Source organism: Haemaphysalis longicornis, unplaced genomic scaffold, assembly GCF_048455015.1.
Source record: "Haemaphysalis longicornis isolate Haplotype H1 unplaced genomic scaffold, Haemaphysalis longicornis Haplotype H1 scaffold_2, whole genome shotgun sequence".
NCBI lineage: Eukaryota > Metazoa > Arthropoda > Arachnida > Ixodida > Ixodidae > Haemaphysalis > Haemaphysalis longicornis.
In genome coordinates this window covers 261,319,876-261,333,966 of record NW_027526295.1, presented here as the reverse complement: position 1 = coordinate 261,333,966, position 14,091 = coordinate 261,319,876, and the positions used below count along the sequence as shown (strand labels likewise).

At 46.4% G+C, this 14,091-nt stretch overlaps 1 protein-coding gene across 1 annotated transcript; it reads right to left on the bottom strand.

The window, feature by feature from the left end:
* Positions 1-5,552: 5,552 nt before the first annotated feature.
* LOC144170527 (ubiquitin-conjugating enzyme E2 R2) lies at positions 5,553-13,931 on the bottom strand. Its single transcript, XM_077700383.1, has 5 exons — positions 13,601-13,931; positions 13,154-13,240; positions 11,689-11,786; positions 9,050-9,184; positions 5,553-6,548 (listed from the first exon to the last, which is right to left on the bottom strand). The coding sequence occupies exons 1-5, from the start codon at positions 13,775-13,777 to the stop codon at positions 6,242-6,244; spliced, it is 804 nt and encodes a 267-aa protein (XP_077556509.1). The 5' UTR covers positions 13,778-13,931; the 3' UTR covers positions 5,553-6,241.
* Positions 13,932-14,091: the final 160 nt, after the last annotated feature.

Below are 14,091 nucleotides of genomic sequence, written 5' to 3'. Positions count from 1 at the left end.
TTTTTTAACTAAAAAATTGCAAATGCCAATGCTTCTTCAGCTTTTGTCCTACTCCAATGACAAGCAACGCTTAGCTTGCTTAGGAATAAACAATCCCAACTGACATTGCTTCAGTAAAGTATGTTGTTAGGCTAGTTGGTGCATAGAAAGATGAGCGCTAAAAACACGACACAAAAACGAACGATGACACAGATGCGCATCTGTGTTGTCCTGCATTTTTATGTTGTGTTTTTGCGCTTTTTTTTCCTTCGAGTGACATATCGCTCCCAGTTCGCTCTAAATTTTTTTCGACATAACACACGACCCAATACATTCCAGCAAGTACTGGACAAGCACTAGTGACACAAGAAAGCCTGCGAGCTGCTGCCACATTGGAAGAGGTGTTGAAAATACATGTGCTGTTGGCCAGAGTTGCAATCAGTGATGCTGAGTCAGCTTTTACGCGTGATTGATTGCACAAATAATATTGAATTTTGCTGCTGCTGCTACAAAGAAACAAAGGTAGCTTTCACATTGACCTCCACAAAATGTTTGGCTGCACTTAAAACATTTTATTGAAATCAAACTTGAAGCCAAGCTTGCCACCATGGTAGCGAGCCAGACTGTTTGGTATAGAGAACTGAAGTCCCAGGGTTTCAAAAACTTGCAATCAACGAAGGCTTCCACATATATTTATTCTGCATGCCCTTGCCATTCCGTTCTTTTCTGAGAAACGCTTACGTAAACAAGCTTTGCCACTCGCTATTTCCCATCCACAATTTGCGATGCCACAAATCAGTGTGGAAAGGCGCATGGTGTGGTGGTACCGATCTTTATGATTATTGCATTTTCTGCATTTTTAAACAACTGCTGCTACCGTAGGATATATTGACGGCCTTGGCACTGCGATCTATCAATGTAGGCCAGCTCTTGTGCACTCTTCAGGGTCACTGCTCAGTGAGTGCTGCGGTGTGCACCGTTTTTGAACACAGTATATCTTCTCATTGTTTCCAAGTGTTGGCAATAAATAATCCTCAATGGTATTAGTACGCTGCTGTGTTCCTAAAACTAGTTTCTTGATACCCAAATCATGCAGAACAGTAAGATAAACACGGTGTTGCGCATGGCAAGCTTACAATCTACGCTGAATTCTAGGGTGTGATATGGCCATTCTGCAAAGCATCTACTGTTGCCCATGGTAGACTAACGTCCAGATCAGCAAGCTCTTCAAAAAAGCTAGCAACTGCACTTCTTACACAAGACCAGGAACTTGGCTACGCAGTCAGAGAAATACATGCAGTTAAGTCGGTGGGAGCTAATACATAAGCCCATCCTGGACTTGGCCCCCCTGCTATGCAATTTTTTCTTTGCAACAAATAAAAGCTGGCATTCATGCAGTTTTTAAATTTTGTAGTGAGCCACCGCACAGGCAGGCAAGGAGAGAAATGGCACGCTGATTGTACAACAAGAATAATGGTACGTGCCATAGGAAAGTTACAAATGCACAGCTGTTGGCTCTCCACGTCAGCGGGGCATTGTCACTTGATCAATTAAAGCACAACGCATCTGGGAAAATATTGATGAGGTGTCGGAAATCTCGATACAGACACTAAAATACGAGAGCGTGCCAACACTCAATACCTTCATATACCAAAGTGAATAATCACTAAATAATCCGACATTCAGTTAGGGGTTGGATAAAACAGCTGCATTTTAAAACTTCCGATATTTTCGAAGTCTGAAAATGCGGACATTGACTACAATCTCTTAAGACTTGTTCTGATCAACTCAGGTATAGGGAATTACTTCCCATATTAACTATGAGATTATCTCCACTGAAAGCACAAGAAAAATAAGTTCTTTACAATGAACTATGTGGTGGCTGCGCAGCACTTTTTTTTACGACCACAACCCGAACACGCTGGCTGCCTTGTTCAACAGTGGCAACAGATTTCCCCAAGGTTCACCTGCGTCAACAAGCAAGAGCCACTGGCAATTTGGGCTGCTGCTGCCTATGCAGCTAAATTATGCAAGGATTGGGTGCACCGGTTTCGTCGCCTGCGACAATTGCTGATCATGTGGTCTTGCAAAAGCGGACTCAAACAACTCTCTAAGAAAGCCTATGCACAGCTGTGCACAACCACTTTCTTTTTTTTTTTCATGAAATGGTGGACAAGTTTTGTTAGCTTTATAAGTTTTTTTTTTATAGAGGCCATTGAGAAGGATGATAAACTTTTCAAAGTTTGTACATATGCGACGCCATAACAAATTTTCCCTCTCTGTGCAAAGGTACGCCATGGGGCAATGGTTGCAGACGTTCTACACGGAAGGCTCAACTGGCCTTGGCGCTCGGTCCTTGTTGCACGCTCTTCTCGGAACCTGCATTTAAATCCGGGGATAAAATGCCCTCGACGGAACCAATCTCGAAATTTTGGGCGTGAAACGTCAGGACATGGAACGCTGGGAATGAAACTATCGGTGAGAGTGTGCCCTTTATGGATTCCTTCTTCAAGTTATCATGCAGCATGCGTACATGTGAACATTTGCTGTGCAGCTGCTCAAAAATATAACTTATGCATTGTCAGTACTAAAAGTGGAGCCTATGCACAAAGGCTGTTGTACCACCATGCAAGTGAGTGTGGTGCAAAACTCCGAGGTTATATAAACCGGGCCCAATTTTCACTGCAGTACATACATGTTTCATGTGCCATTTCCTCAATACAATTTCAATGAATGTTTGTGATACCAATATTTGCAATGAAGGGAAGTGTGATAATTAGTTTGTCCAATAGTAATAATAATATTAATGAACTGAAATAACACTAAAAATGGCAATAAAATAGTAAATGTAATAAAAATTGTAACAGTAATATACGTCGATTCATTACTTACAGTACATAGGTGGAAGTTGTCTACTAAACACCAATTATGCTAAATGTTCACTTATTTATTTTTGTGGCATTGGTTTTACGCCATAGAAAAGGCTCTTGCAAAGCTCTTAACTCAGACAATTTTGTTTTACTGTCCTGGTGACTGAAGCTTACCTAAATAATTGAAAGTTTTGGTTTTGGCAACTGCAAGAAATTCGCTTCAATTTGCAACTGTATGGACAATCCCTATTCACTTTGTATTCACTTCAAAAGCAAATATCTATTTGTACATGCCTACTAAAATAAGAACTGCATGGGCTACCCAATACAGCTACAAGACATCCTAAATGCATCTGAAGAGCTTAGTTTCATATTTGCAAGCCCACCGGAAGTCGCTTACACCTGGTGTACTATTATTTTTAAAAGCATAGCTATTTTTGGCAAACCCCGCCCACTTTATGTACATCACCAATGCACAGGGTATACGCGGAAGAGAACGAAAGACGACAGAACAAAAGGTAGCAAAGTGCAAATGCCATAGGTGTGTAGCAAAGTGCAAATGCCACAGGTGTAAATGAACATTGGAATGACGAGATTAGCCAGAAGGGCACATCAGCTCCACGTGCAGCACAGTAGTCATGCTGGTAGCCAATAGCTTGCAGAAAACTAATTGTTAAGCCTAACAGCACATCTGCCAGCAGGTTCTATAATGGCAACATGCGAGATTAAGTAGCAATGTCATTTTTCACAGCGGCTTTGAATTTAAGCTTATGCTGGGACCCACTACTCTTATACGTGCAAGACTCTGCCACCTTTTGCGCGGCGACTACACCCTCAACCAACTACAGGTCAAGCTCCAGCCACAAAACAGGCCCCGGTGCGCCTCAACAAATGAGAAGGCATCTTCCGTAATACAGGCTGCACCCATCATAAATTATGCCAAAACGTCAGCAGCAGCGGGGTAGTTGGCCTGCAGAACTGTCCCATGCCATTGCAACCGGGTCATCTTGAGAGTTGCGTTACTGGGCTGGTACCGACGACGACATGGTCACAGAGCCATTTTTTGGCACGAGTCGAGAGTTACTTACATTTTCTTAAGACCTCCTCACAAGGGTGGCCAGTGCTATGCCATTTTAATACGGTCGGTTAAAAGTGCCAGGCTCAGTCGTCGTCGTCGTCGTCACAGTCATCTGCACTGCCGCTGAAGGAGTCGCTGAGGTCTGTCGAGCCTTCAATCGGCTTTGGTGGCAGCTTGATATAGTCATCCACAGTCACTGGGATCCGCACGCCATCTTTCTCAGCCTCTAAGCGGCTCTTGGCCACGCAATCCCTGGGGCAGTGAAAATCAGGTTATGGCGTCTCCGTAGTCTGCTTAACTCAAGGCCATCACAATCACATTTCGCTTTTACCGCTGCGAGATCCCAGTTAATTTCTATGACCACGTGTATTGATTGATTGTAGGGTTTAACGCGCCGACGCAGCGCAGGCGATGAGGCGCGCCGTAGTGGAGGGCTCCGGATTAATTTCGACCACCTGGGGATCTTTAACGTGCGCCGAAATCTCGTACACACGGGCGTTTTTGCTTTTCGCCTCCATCAGAAAAGCGGCCGCCGCGGCCGGGAATAACCACGTGTATCTGTCCCATCAACCAAGCACTGAAACAATAAAGCCATTGCTCGTTACAGATCCCCAGGTGGTCAAAATTAATCTGGAGCCCTCCACTATGGCGTGCCTCATCGCCTGTGTTGCACAGGTGCATTAAACCCTACAATCAATCGAGCCATTGCTGTTTCGAGATGCTGTTTCGCGATCTATTTCAGATATTTATGTGTGAAGTTATCTACTTTCCTCCTTTACGAGCAAGCGTGCGCTCAATACTCAAAAGTGACATGTTGAAGGAAATTGGTTAACAAGCTTATTGCATGAAGGGACTGCAAGGGGCTGTTGAGTAGACATAACCGTCTTAGTAACACGCGGAATTAGACCACTTTTCTAAGCTAGCACAAGGTACAGCTGAACTGAAAGAAGGAGACAGACGACATTACTTGTTTCTTGGGTCTGTAACTGCTACGTTTTTAGCTTTCCCAACCTTTCTTTCCATTATACGCAGAAAGCAAGGGCTGCATGTGATGAATGATGCTCAATTTCATGGGTGGTTAAGTCCCAAAACAAAGGTTTTGCGCAGACCACTTAAAAGGTAGCAGGATGTGCACTTAGGTGTGCTTGGGGCAGCAATCGTATCACTGCACTTGCAGTGGACCCTTGCGTGTGTTGCCAGGCCAAGGAATGGCTAAATCAAAAGGCAGAATTTGCTGCATCATATCAGCTGCAGAATGTAAATTGCCAACGCAACAGCACCATTACTTGGGGATGGCTCACTGGGAGACACTGTACTGTGAATAGCAGCAGCAAGGCAATACCGCAGCATTGGGTTGTTCCAAAGCACTGGCCACAGAGTGCCGTTTGCGCAACTACACAACGCTAGTTGCCAACGCTAAACGAAGAAGATTGCACTTCAAGCATTTCCACCCAGCTGCCATGGTTGCGAAAAATGAGTAAAAATACACGTCGCAAGGCAACTAATGCAAGACTGCTTCCAAGAAGACACCTTGCACTGCAGCTCTAGAGTGTGCCCAATGGGCCTGCACCTCTACCGGGTGTATTGAACACCAGGGAAAATAATGAGCAAAGGAAGACAATAGGCACATCGTTCACCACTTTATTTCTTAAGTCACTGCGTCCAGGCGCATCTTCACGAAACTTGTAGTAGCGAGCTCAACACTTCCCACATCACGCACACCGACAGTGTGCGCGCAAAGATGGCAGCAAACACTCGGAAGATGCTCCACTTTGGGTGGGAAGAAAGAAATGCCGCAAACGGGGTAACGGAACACTCTGGCCAGAACTTGCACACACAGGCGTAGTGCCATGCCTATAAATAGTCCTTAAATATTTCTCAAAAAACATTCTGATGCAAGGAGAACGAGAAGAGCAAGAAAAAGTAAAATGGCAAAAACCTGGCGAGTCCTGCGGTCGTGATCAATGGACGTCGTGGCATTGAATGGAAAGTGGCGAGGCTGGCCCAACTGACATCCGGACATTGTCAAAGCGATGATAACACAACCCTGCAGTAAACGCAGCGTGCCACAAGTACTGAGGCATGGAAATTAAAACCAGACAGCACAAAAATCAGGGGGCCGACAGACACGATGAGCGACAGTCGCACTTAAATGACACCAGCCACAAGTGCAACCCCAGTCCCGCCAAAAGAACAAAAGGACACGTCATCCCTGAAGAGACCCGCTGCTGCTCCTCCACGGCACCGGCGTCACCACCCTGGCGGGCCAGCGGCGCCATCAGGTCGTTGTTGTGGGTGCTGGGTGGCGGGCCAATCAGGATTCGCCATTGCCCGAGTCGTCGTCATCCTTGTAATGCGGAGGCCCAGTGCTGCGCCGGGCAACCTGCAGGCCGTCGCCCCGGCCGCCCGCATCTTCTTCCTCATCCGCTTCTTCATCCTCCTCGTCGTCCTCCAGGTCGTCGTCGTAGTCGTCGTCGTAGAAGTCTGTCATGTCCGCCTCGGCCGACATGGCCGAGTCATCGGCCACTTTTTGCCGGTGCTTGACACAGTACTCATCAATGGTGGTGGGCACAGTCACATTGTCACGGTCCGCTTCCAGCCTGGTGGCCGACACCTGCTTCCTGTGGTTTTCCCCACCGGCCACAATTTGGGAGAGGGGGTGAGGAGGAGAGGAGGGAGACATTAGTCCAGCCGCCCAGTCTTCACAAGTATAGGCTTCACTCATGAACAGGGATTCCCAGCTCAATAGCAGTGTACGACACTACTTACCTTTTTTATGCGTGCCACAGGAGCCAGCATGTTGTCATGCACTATCATAGGACATCAGTGGCAGTAATGATTAAATTGTACTGCCACTGCTTTATTGTTAGTTTTCTTTTGAAGGCCGGTTGCACCTTAACTTTCTTTTGTTGTACCGTCGTATCGGTCCCGTAGTTTTGACTTCGTGCTGTAGACAGTGGCAATTAACAACCGTGATCCGGCTGGCCCTCTTTCAGTGCAAAGTGAAACGAAGGCTTCAGGTGAAATCGCCCATAATAAGACACTCAAAAACTTGGCGTTCACCGTCGGTACTGTGCATGCAAGGGCAGCCTCATACGTTTCCGCACAATGGCTCTTCCCACACGCTATGCCTGATCTTAGGTGAATGCACCGAACAAGGAGTTGTTCAAGCACAAGCATGAACCCCGAGAACAGTGTCTCTGGCTGGGGTGCCAAGTGAAACAGAGGCAGGGGCAACATGCAGCTTTGCAGCACTAAGGCAACGAGGCTATTCATTCTGCAGAGCTAACAAAAAGCCTGCCATACACATTAGCAGCACCTTCCAGTCAGCATCTGGGTTCAGCCTTTGCTTGTAAAAGCATTTGTAGGGGCACAAACCCAAGTCCAGTTGCTGCTGAGTGCTACGAAAAAGTGGCTTGAATGTGCTATTCTCAAAAATATAAAAAGCAAACTACTAACAGAACTGTTCCTGCTGGTTTAAACAGCGATACGGCTGAACCCCGGTACAACATAATTCACGGGCCAGGCAGAAAAATTGGTTGTCAAGGAAAATTTCATAGTTGCAAGTTCCACGAGCAGCAAATTACACTAGGAAAAAAATAATGACGCCTTACTTCTTAGTAATCAATCTGCATAGGCTGTTTCCTCTTCTGTGACAGCAGCACTGCTAAGTGACTGGCACTCATGAGCAGGTTGCACAACACAAAAATGATTTGCTCGTCATGCATGCGCATACCAAAGACTCTTGCAGTGAGCCCACCAAGTAGCTGCTATGTCTCTGCCAGAACTGACGAGTCCAGAGTGCTGTCTTCCAATTAAAAAAAAACCTTGACCACAGTTTAACTTTTAATGGCTGTGGTGTGACAGCAAGCGAGCTCCCATTACAAGGTGATGTTAGCTGCATCATCACTGGCATGAAGCAATGGTGCTCCCTCCATAGCACTGGCAGTGACAACAAGCAGACAACGTGGCACCAAGAGCTGTTTAAAAAAAAAAAAAAAAAAAAAAAAAAAGACATGAAATTACCATCCTGCAATTTTAAGTTTTCAATTAAACAAGCATGTTCTTTTCCTTGAGACTGACCAGTCCAGAGAAAGTTATTTGTTGAGAAGTGGATTTTTGCACTTCTAGTTGAAAGTAATCGCACTACCTGCAAGCCTTCTGTACAAGTTCTCACAAGTGGTTTTGCTCCAAGTCGACGTAGTGATCTTGCCAAAAAAAAAAAAGTCCGCCTATTCTACGTCGGACTTTCTTGGGTATTCATACCCAACAGTATGGCGGAGAAAGCAGGTATCCTGACAACCATCCTTTCAGGCCCACATTCTCTAATGACAGCAGCAATGCCTCCCATTGAACGAAATTGTAATAGGGCATGAACTCCAAACACTGTATAAAGCAAGGCGGTGTGGTGCCTTCACAGTCACTTAAAAAATAAATGAACACAAAGCAAAGCGTTGAGTGGTATCCGACAGTGTTCATACTCAGCGTTATACCACCAGCGACCAAAAGCATTTGCAAGCACGCGTACAGCCGGCATACAGTTAACCCAGATAGTCTCTGTCGAAGATTACGCCATAGCAGATATGGTTAAAATAAGTTTCACTAGATTCAGTTGTGTTTCTAATGCAGAGCAAACAACAATTACTACTGCCACCTTGTTTGTGTCCTCACTTACAGTTGCCATGAAGTCCAACTGCATTGGTTTATAGTCTTTTAACATCCTTATTTTTTTGTCTGTTGTCCTTTCTAAATCCTCTTTTAAGCCGACGCGTTTTTCATGCTCTCAAAAACACAAAAACATAGCGACTATCACATTGCAGGTGCATGTTGTATAACTGCACCACAAGGCATGCCAACACCGACTGCCTCCTACCACTGCAAGGTTTGAGCGCTGTGACACCATGTATACAGATAGTGTGAATGTTCAGTCACAAAAACGTTCTCACAAGGAGAGCTAAGCGACCTGCTGAGCAAAAACAGATGAGCCTGGAGCAACGCGCACTCCATCAGGGCTGCCGTTGGACGGCACCCTGGAAGCAGCGTTATCCGAAACATGCTTTCTGCCTTGTCTCACAGTACAACTCAGTGGGTCCAGCCCACGAGAAGCATTGGGGCACCTCACCGTATGATGTTCTCGTACTCCTTGTCTACGCCCTTGGAGTCTTTCCAGCGGCGATACATCACAGAGGCATCCACATTGGCTGGAGAGAATGTGTTGGGCTCGTTGAGCAGTGAGATGACGCTGAGTAGGATGGTCCTGTGGCAGGGGCACCCAACGTTCCCCACTCTCAGGCACGTCACAAAACCAGCACAACGTATGCACGATGCTTGACCACATGCAGAGGTTCAGAGCCAAGTGGCCTCGCATCTGAGACGGCAATAGTGGGAAAAAAGCCGGGCTGCAACACAGCAGGCAATGGCAACCACCCAATTCAACCGCTGAAATTTGGCAATTGGCACACGCAGAATTCACAACTCAGTCCATATTTCCTTTTTCCAATCAAACGTATTGAAACATAAATGTTTGCGGTATTGTATCTCACAAACCCCAGCAAACAAGTACCACCAGTGGGGCCATTAAAAGCAGACAAAATTAAGATCATAAGGAATGTGCAATGCTGCGTTGTGGTCTTGTAGACTCAACTCTTGCCAATTCGATTTCATCTTCCCTAAAACCGAGAGAAACAAGGGCTCACAGTTGAAACTTTGCAACTAAGACAACAAGCCCTGTCAGCACTTTCATGTCACTCGGTGTTCTGCAGAGTATTTATTGTTTGACCGTGCCACAGGGGAAGGATGTATATAGGAAGCAAAACATCCAGTGCAGCGGGTGCGGGCCAGCGACCAGATGACGTCATAATGACAACTAATGCTGACTACAAAGCGTCACAGCTGCGACGACGAAGGAGCCTGCAACTGATGGGCGTAATTTCAGCGGCAACATAATGTTTCGAATGCCCTACGGAATACCGATCACAGTGCCCGCTCTTCTTCTCTGCTAACAGATGCTGCTTATGCTGCCCCAGGAAAAGAAGTTTCCCCCGTCGCGTTTCTTCCTCCGTGAAGCATGCTTTGATAGTGCTGCCACAGCCGTATTAGGGAAAGCCAACTGCTAATCTGGCACAGAAGATGGCTGCACCACTTCTGCGCTTGTTCAGTCATATCTTTCATGTTTCCCACAACATTGTAGACACGATTGGTGGTGTTGCAGACATGAAGCTCGAAATCTCACAGCGGGCAGCAAGTGTAAAGCAGCCCTTATTCACCACGCTTTTTTCCAACTACGTGGAGTTCTGTAATGAACACCGAAATTTCATGCACAGGGCATTCTTGTTTGCTGCCCGTAACAACAACAACAAAAAAAAAAGTCAGATCAGAGCAGGTGGGCAAGATGGCAGCGATGCGTCCACACAGCCCAATACTGGAACTGCATGTACATCCTGTTGCAACCAGCATTCAGACAAAAGGTGAGCGTGGACTGTACATCTGGTTAAAGCGAAGCTTTTTACCTCTACCCCCGCCAAGGGTTCTTTCGCGATTATTGGTATCAACAGAAAACTCCCGCGAACAAATAAAAGAAGTTGCTGGCACCGCAAGGAATCAAACCTGGAGCGAATAGAGAAGCGGAGAGAGAGCTCGTTGTCTTACCGACCGAGCTACGAGCCCAAAACGAGACGGGGGAGACTAACGGTGCACTCACCGAGCACGTCTGCGGATTTACCCCCTGCGTTCTCGCTGAATGCCACATGATAGCATCAGGCAACCTGTTGCGCCGCTGTGCGCTCCCCACCCACGGCACGTGTAGCGGCCGTGCGCGTGCGCCAGGAGTTATAAACAATGCACAGCATCTCACTTCTCCGTCTCTGCCGCCAATCTCATCACCTCCGTGGGCGGCGGCAGAGACGGAGGAGAAGTGAGATCGTCTAACACCAGGCTTGAGCTTCCTTTAATTTTATAGAAACAGTTTCCAGTGATGTGCTTCACCAATACAACTCAACCAACCACCGTTCATGAATCGAGCACTGATTTAACCTTAGCAAAAATGTCTCTCTGCAGTAATAAACATTTCACTCGTCTCTGGTTCTGGTTTCACTCTTTGTAGAGCCGCGTGTGTGAATTGAAGTGACGTCTCATGGGTAATCGATGTGGGCGTCTTTTACAGCTTCACTTTCCGACCACCTTCAAAGGGTGGAGTAGCACAATTCTTCCTCCATGCAACCAATAGGCAACATTATTTCACCCCTGTAAAAGCTAAACTAGCAAACTTTGAATCCCTGGGGCAATTTTTAAATTGAAGTACCTACCACATATCTTTAAAATACAACATTAGAGATGAGATGCCAGTACTTCGTTATTTTTTTAAAGGGAGGTGCTGATTGATGGAAATAAATAAATCAGTTAAAAGATACCTAAGATACATGTACCTTTGATACTGCTTAGTGTTGCTTCAACTTGGGGAGCACTTTAAATTGTGCTCTAGAGCAGGAACCAGGATAAGAGTGAATGCAACTTGTGACGCCGGCAGGTCAGACTTCACGCGAACAAGTTACAAGGTTAGATGATCAATTCTGCAGCAGATCCCTGAACCCTCATATTGCAAGACCCCTGCGCAGAACCAGCGAGCCGATACAGCGGATATGGCGAAAAATTTTGCACGAGATTTGCTTCCACAAAGTCAGCATAGTACGTGCTCCTTTTAAAACAAACCGTAAGAGGTGTACGAGAAACCAGCAACTTCACTTTCCAGTTGCAAGAACTTGCCTGACGTTTTGCGTGGGATTCCAACGCTCGCAAGGCAGCTCGCCACTCTGCGGGTCGTCGATGGGTGGGTGGAGAATGGAAATGCAAAGGTCCCCATTCTGTGGGAAAAAGAACCACTTGAACATCCCGAGAAGACCAAATGTCTCAAACACTTGACGCCTGCTTTATAACTGGCAATGAACATGCCTTGCCTTACTCCTAATGTGAGAATCTTACAGGCTTGCGAAACTCATAAAAGGCAACATGATGCTTACAGACAGGTAGCGTACACAACAAAAGATGAGGTCATTAAAAGAAATCCCCTTGAATAATATTGTACAAACTGACAAGACATAATAAACATAGTCAAAGCAAGCAAAATAAAAGATGCCCTGCTTAGATATTCCAATTTATATGTTGGACTATAAATAGAGCCAGGGGTAGTTAACAGCAACTACAGAGGCAACAAAAGACTGCAACCCCGTGATCTTCGAATAGACTCATTGTGTCAACTTCAAAGTAAAGGGGACAGACAGCATGAGTAGATTGAAAGAACGACCAAGGGCTGTGCCGCTATGAAAAAAGCTATGTCCATTATCATGGCAACCGTGAGCATTACCATCAGAAATTTCTCACGGCAGTCGCCTCTGATTGGCTAAACACGCTACCCAGAGATTCTCTGGGACAAATAATCCCCGAGGACTCTTTGCTGCAGTTGTTGCTGTGGCGCTTTGGTATAGCACCTGCTTTTAAACGTGAAGGCGCAGGTTCAAGTGCGGCAAGGGGAAGTTTTTTTTTTTTAGCTTTCGTCGTTTTTGAAGTTTTTACTCACCATGACTTGAGTTTTCTTTTTGCTCTGGTTATTACTATTACTATATCAAGCGATCCATGACTCCAGAAGGGGTTGGATTAATATAGCTTGTGTTCTGTGCGGTAAGGCTGGGTTAGGCTAGGTTTATTGCAGTTTGGCTGGATTAGGGTAGGTTACGATCCGTTAGGTATGGTAGAATACTTTGGGTAGAGTAGGTTATGTTACGTTAGGTTCGGTGAGGTTACGTAAAGTTACGTTGCAAGGTAATATTATTAGCGAATTTTAGGCTAGCCAGCTTTTATGGAAACCGCCGTAAGAATTTCCCGGAAGTAATTCTCACGGTTGTTTTGAGAATAGACGCAGTCTATGAAATAGCTACCCTAGCTTGCAGTTCTGTTGGGTAAACGAGTCCAACCTCCCAAATACTTCGACCGGCAGCAAAAGAAAAATTTAACTGCGGTTTTACACGCCGAGGCTACCCCTAGACTGTGAGGCGAGCACTATAAGAGGGCAACGATCATTTAGACCGACCGGAGATCATTTAACGTGCAGCGAAAACGGCCGCTCCGGGCGTAAATCGAAGACCTCTAGCTCGTGCTCACTAGCGCGACACCTTGGCCAATGAGCCAAAGCGGAGTTGTTGCAAGTAATACATACAGTTATGATGGCACTTACCTCGTAGACGTTGGGGTGCCAAACTTTGGTGAGGAAGCGCACCGTTGGCGGAGAGTACGGGTAGTCTGGGGGGAACTTCATGTGTGCCTGCGGATCGATCGACAATTATTTCTTCACTCACATCCCCGAGCCTTGTTAGATGCGCGCTGCTGCTTGCATTTTTCACCACTCATCTAGACAAAGCTATTCTAGTACACTGTAACAAAGCCCTACAAGATACTAGGCGATCTGCCAGCGCACAGTGCTCCTACGGCTGGCTGCAGCGATGTCTCTAGATCATTCAGCCCCGCACAGCTGACAGAAGCCCACCTCATGAGGCTCTAAAAGAAAATAAAAATGCGCTATCCAAAAATAGAGGCGCGTGATGCACCGAGGGTAGGCCTACTCGGTAGCTATCGCTGGTGAAGCAAGATCCGCTGGCGGCTTCGCGGTCGCGGTAAAGCTCACCTTGAAATATCCGCCCTCGTAGAGCGTGTTGGGCGGCCCGAAGATAGCCACTTCCCATTCGAACAGATTGTCATCATTGACCAGTTTTACTCGAAAGCCTTCAACGGGCTCTTCCTGGAGGCTCTTGAACTCTAAGCCCAGGGCCCGTAGCGCACTGCTTGTTGGCTGCTGTGCCATGCTACTGAGCCTAAGGTCTGCTGCACGAGAAAAAAAATGCGCCCGCCGGCAGACCTCCGGGTCACCACCGTTCCTCCCAGGAACCACAACGAAAATCGCAGGACCCCGCTATGTCAAAACACTACAAAGATGGTTGTCCATGACGTCACCTACCGGAACTATGAAATTACCGGAAGAACAAGAAGTGCATTTGCAAGTGAGGCTGGAAGACGTTCAGCAAAGCTGCTCAGGCAATTTAAAAATTTGTTTCTCACAAACTACAGTAAATATTATGTCAGCCAATCATGCCTTATTACCCAAAGCATTCCTGCCAA

What these genes read in the sequence shown, in the direction of transcription:
- LOC144170527 (XM_077700383.1), bottom strand. Translation starts at nt 13,777, where the DNA reads ATGGCACAGCAGCCAACAAGCAGTGCGCTACGGGCCCTGGGCTTAGAG. An exon ending in GGCACCCCAACGTCTACGAG is followed by an intron (nt 11,787 to 13,153) that starts GTAAGTGCCATC and finishes TTTTTCCCACAG; the next exon opens with AATGGGGACCTTTGCATTTC. An exon ending in GAGTACGAGAACATCATACG is followed by an intron (nt 6,549 to 9,049) that starts GTGAGGTGCCCC and finishes GGAAAACCACAG; the next exon opens with GAAGCAGGTGTCGGCCACCA.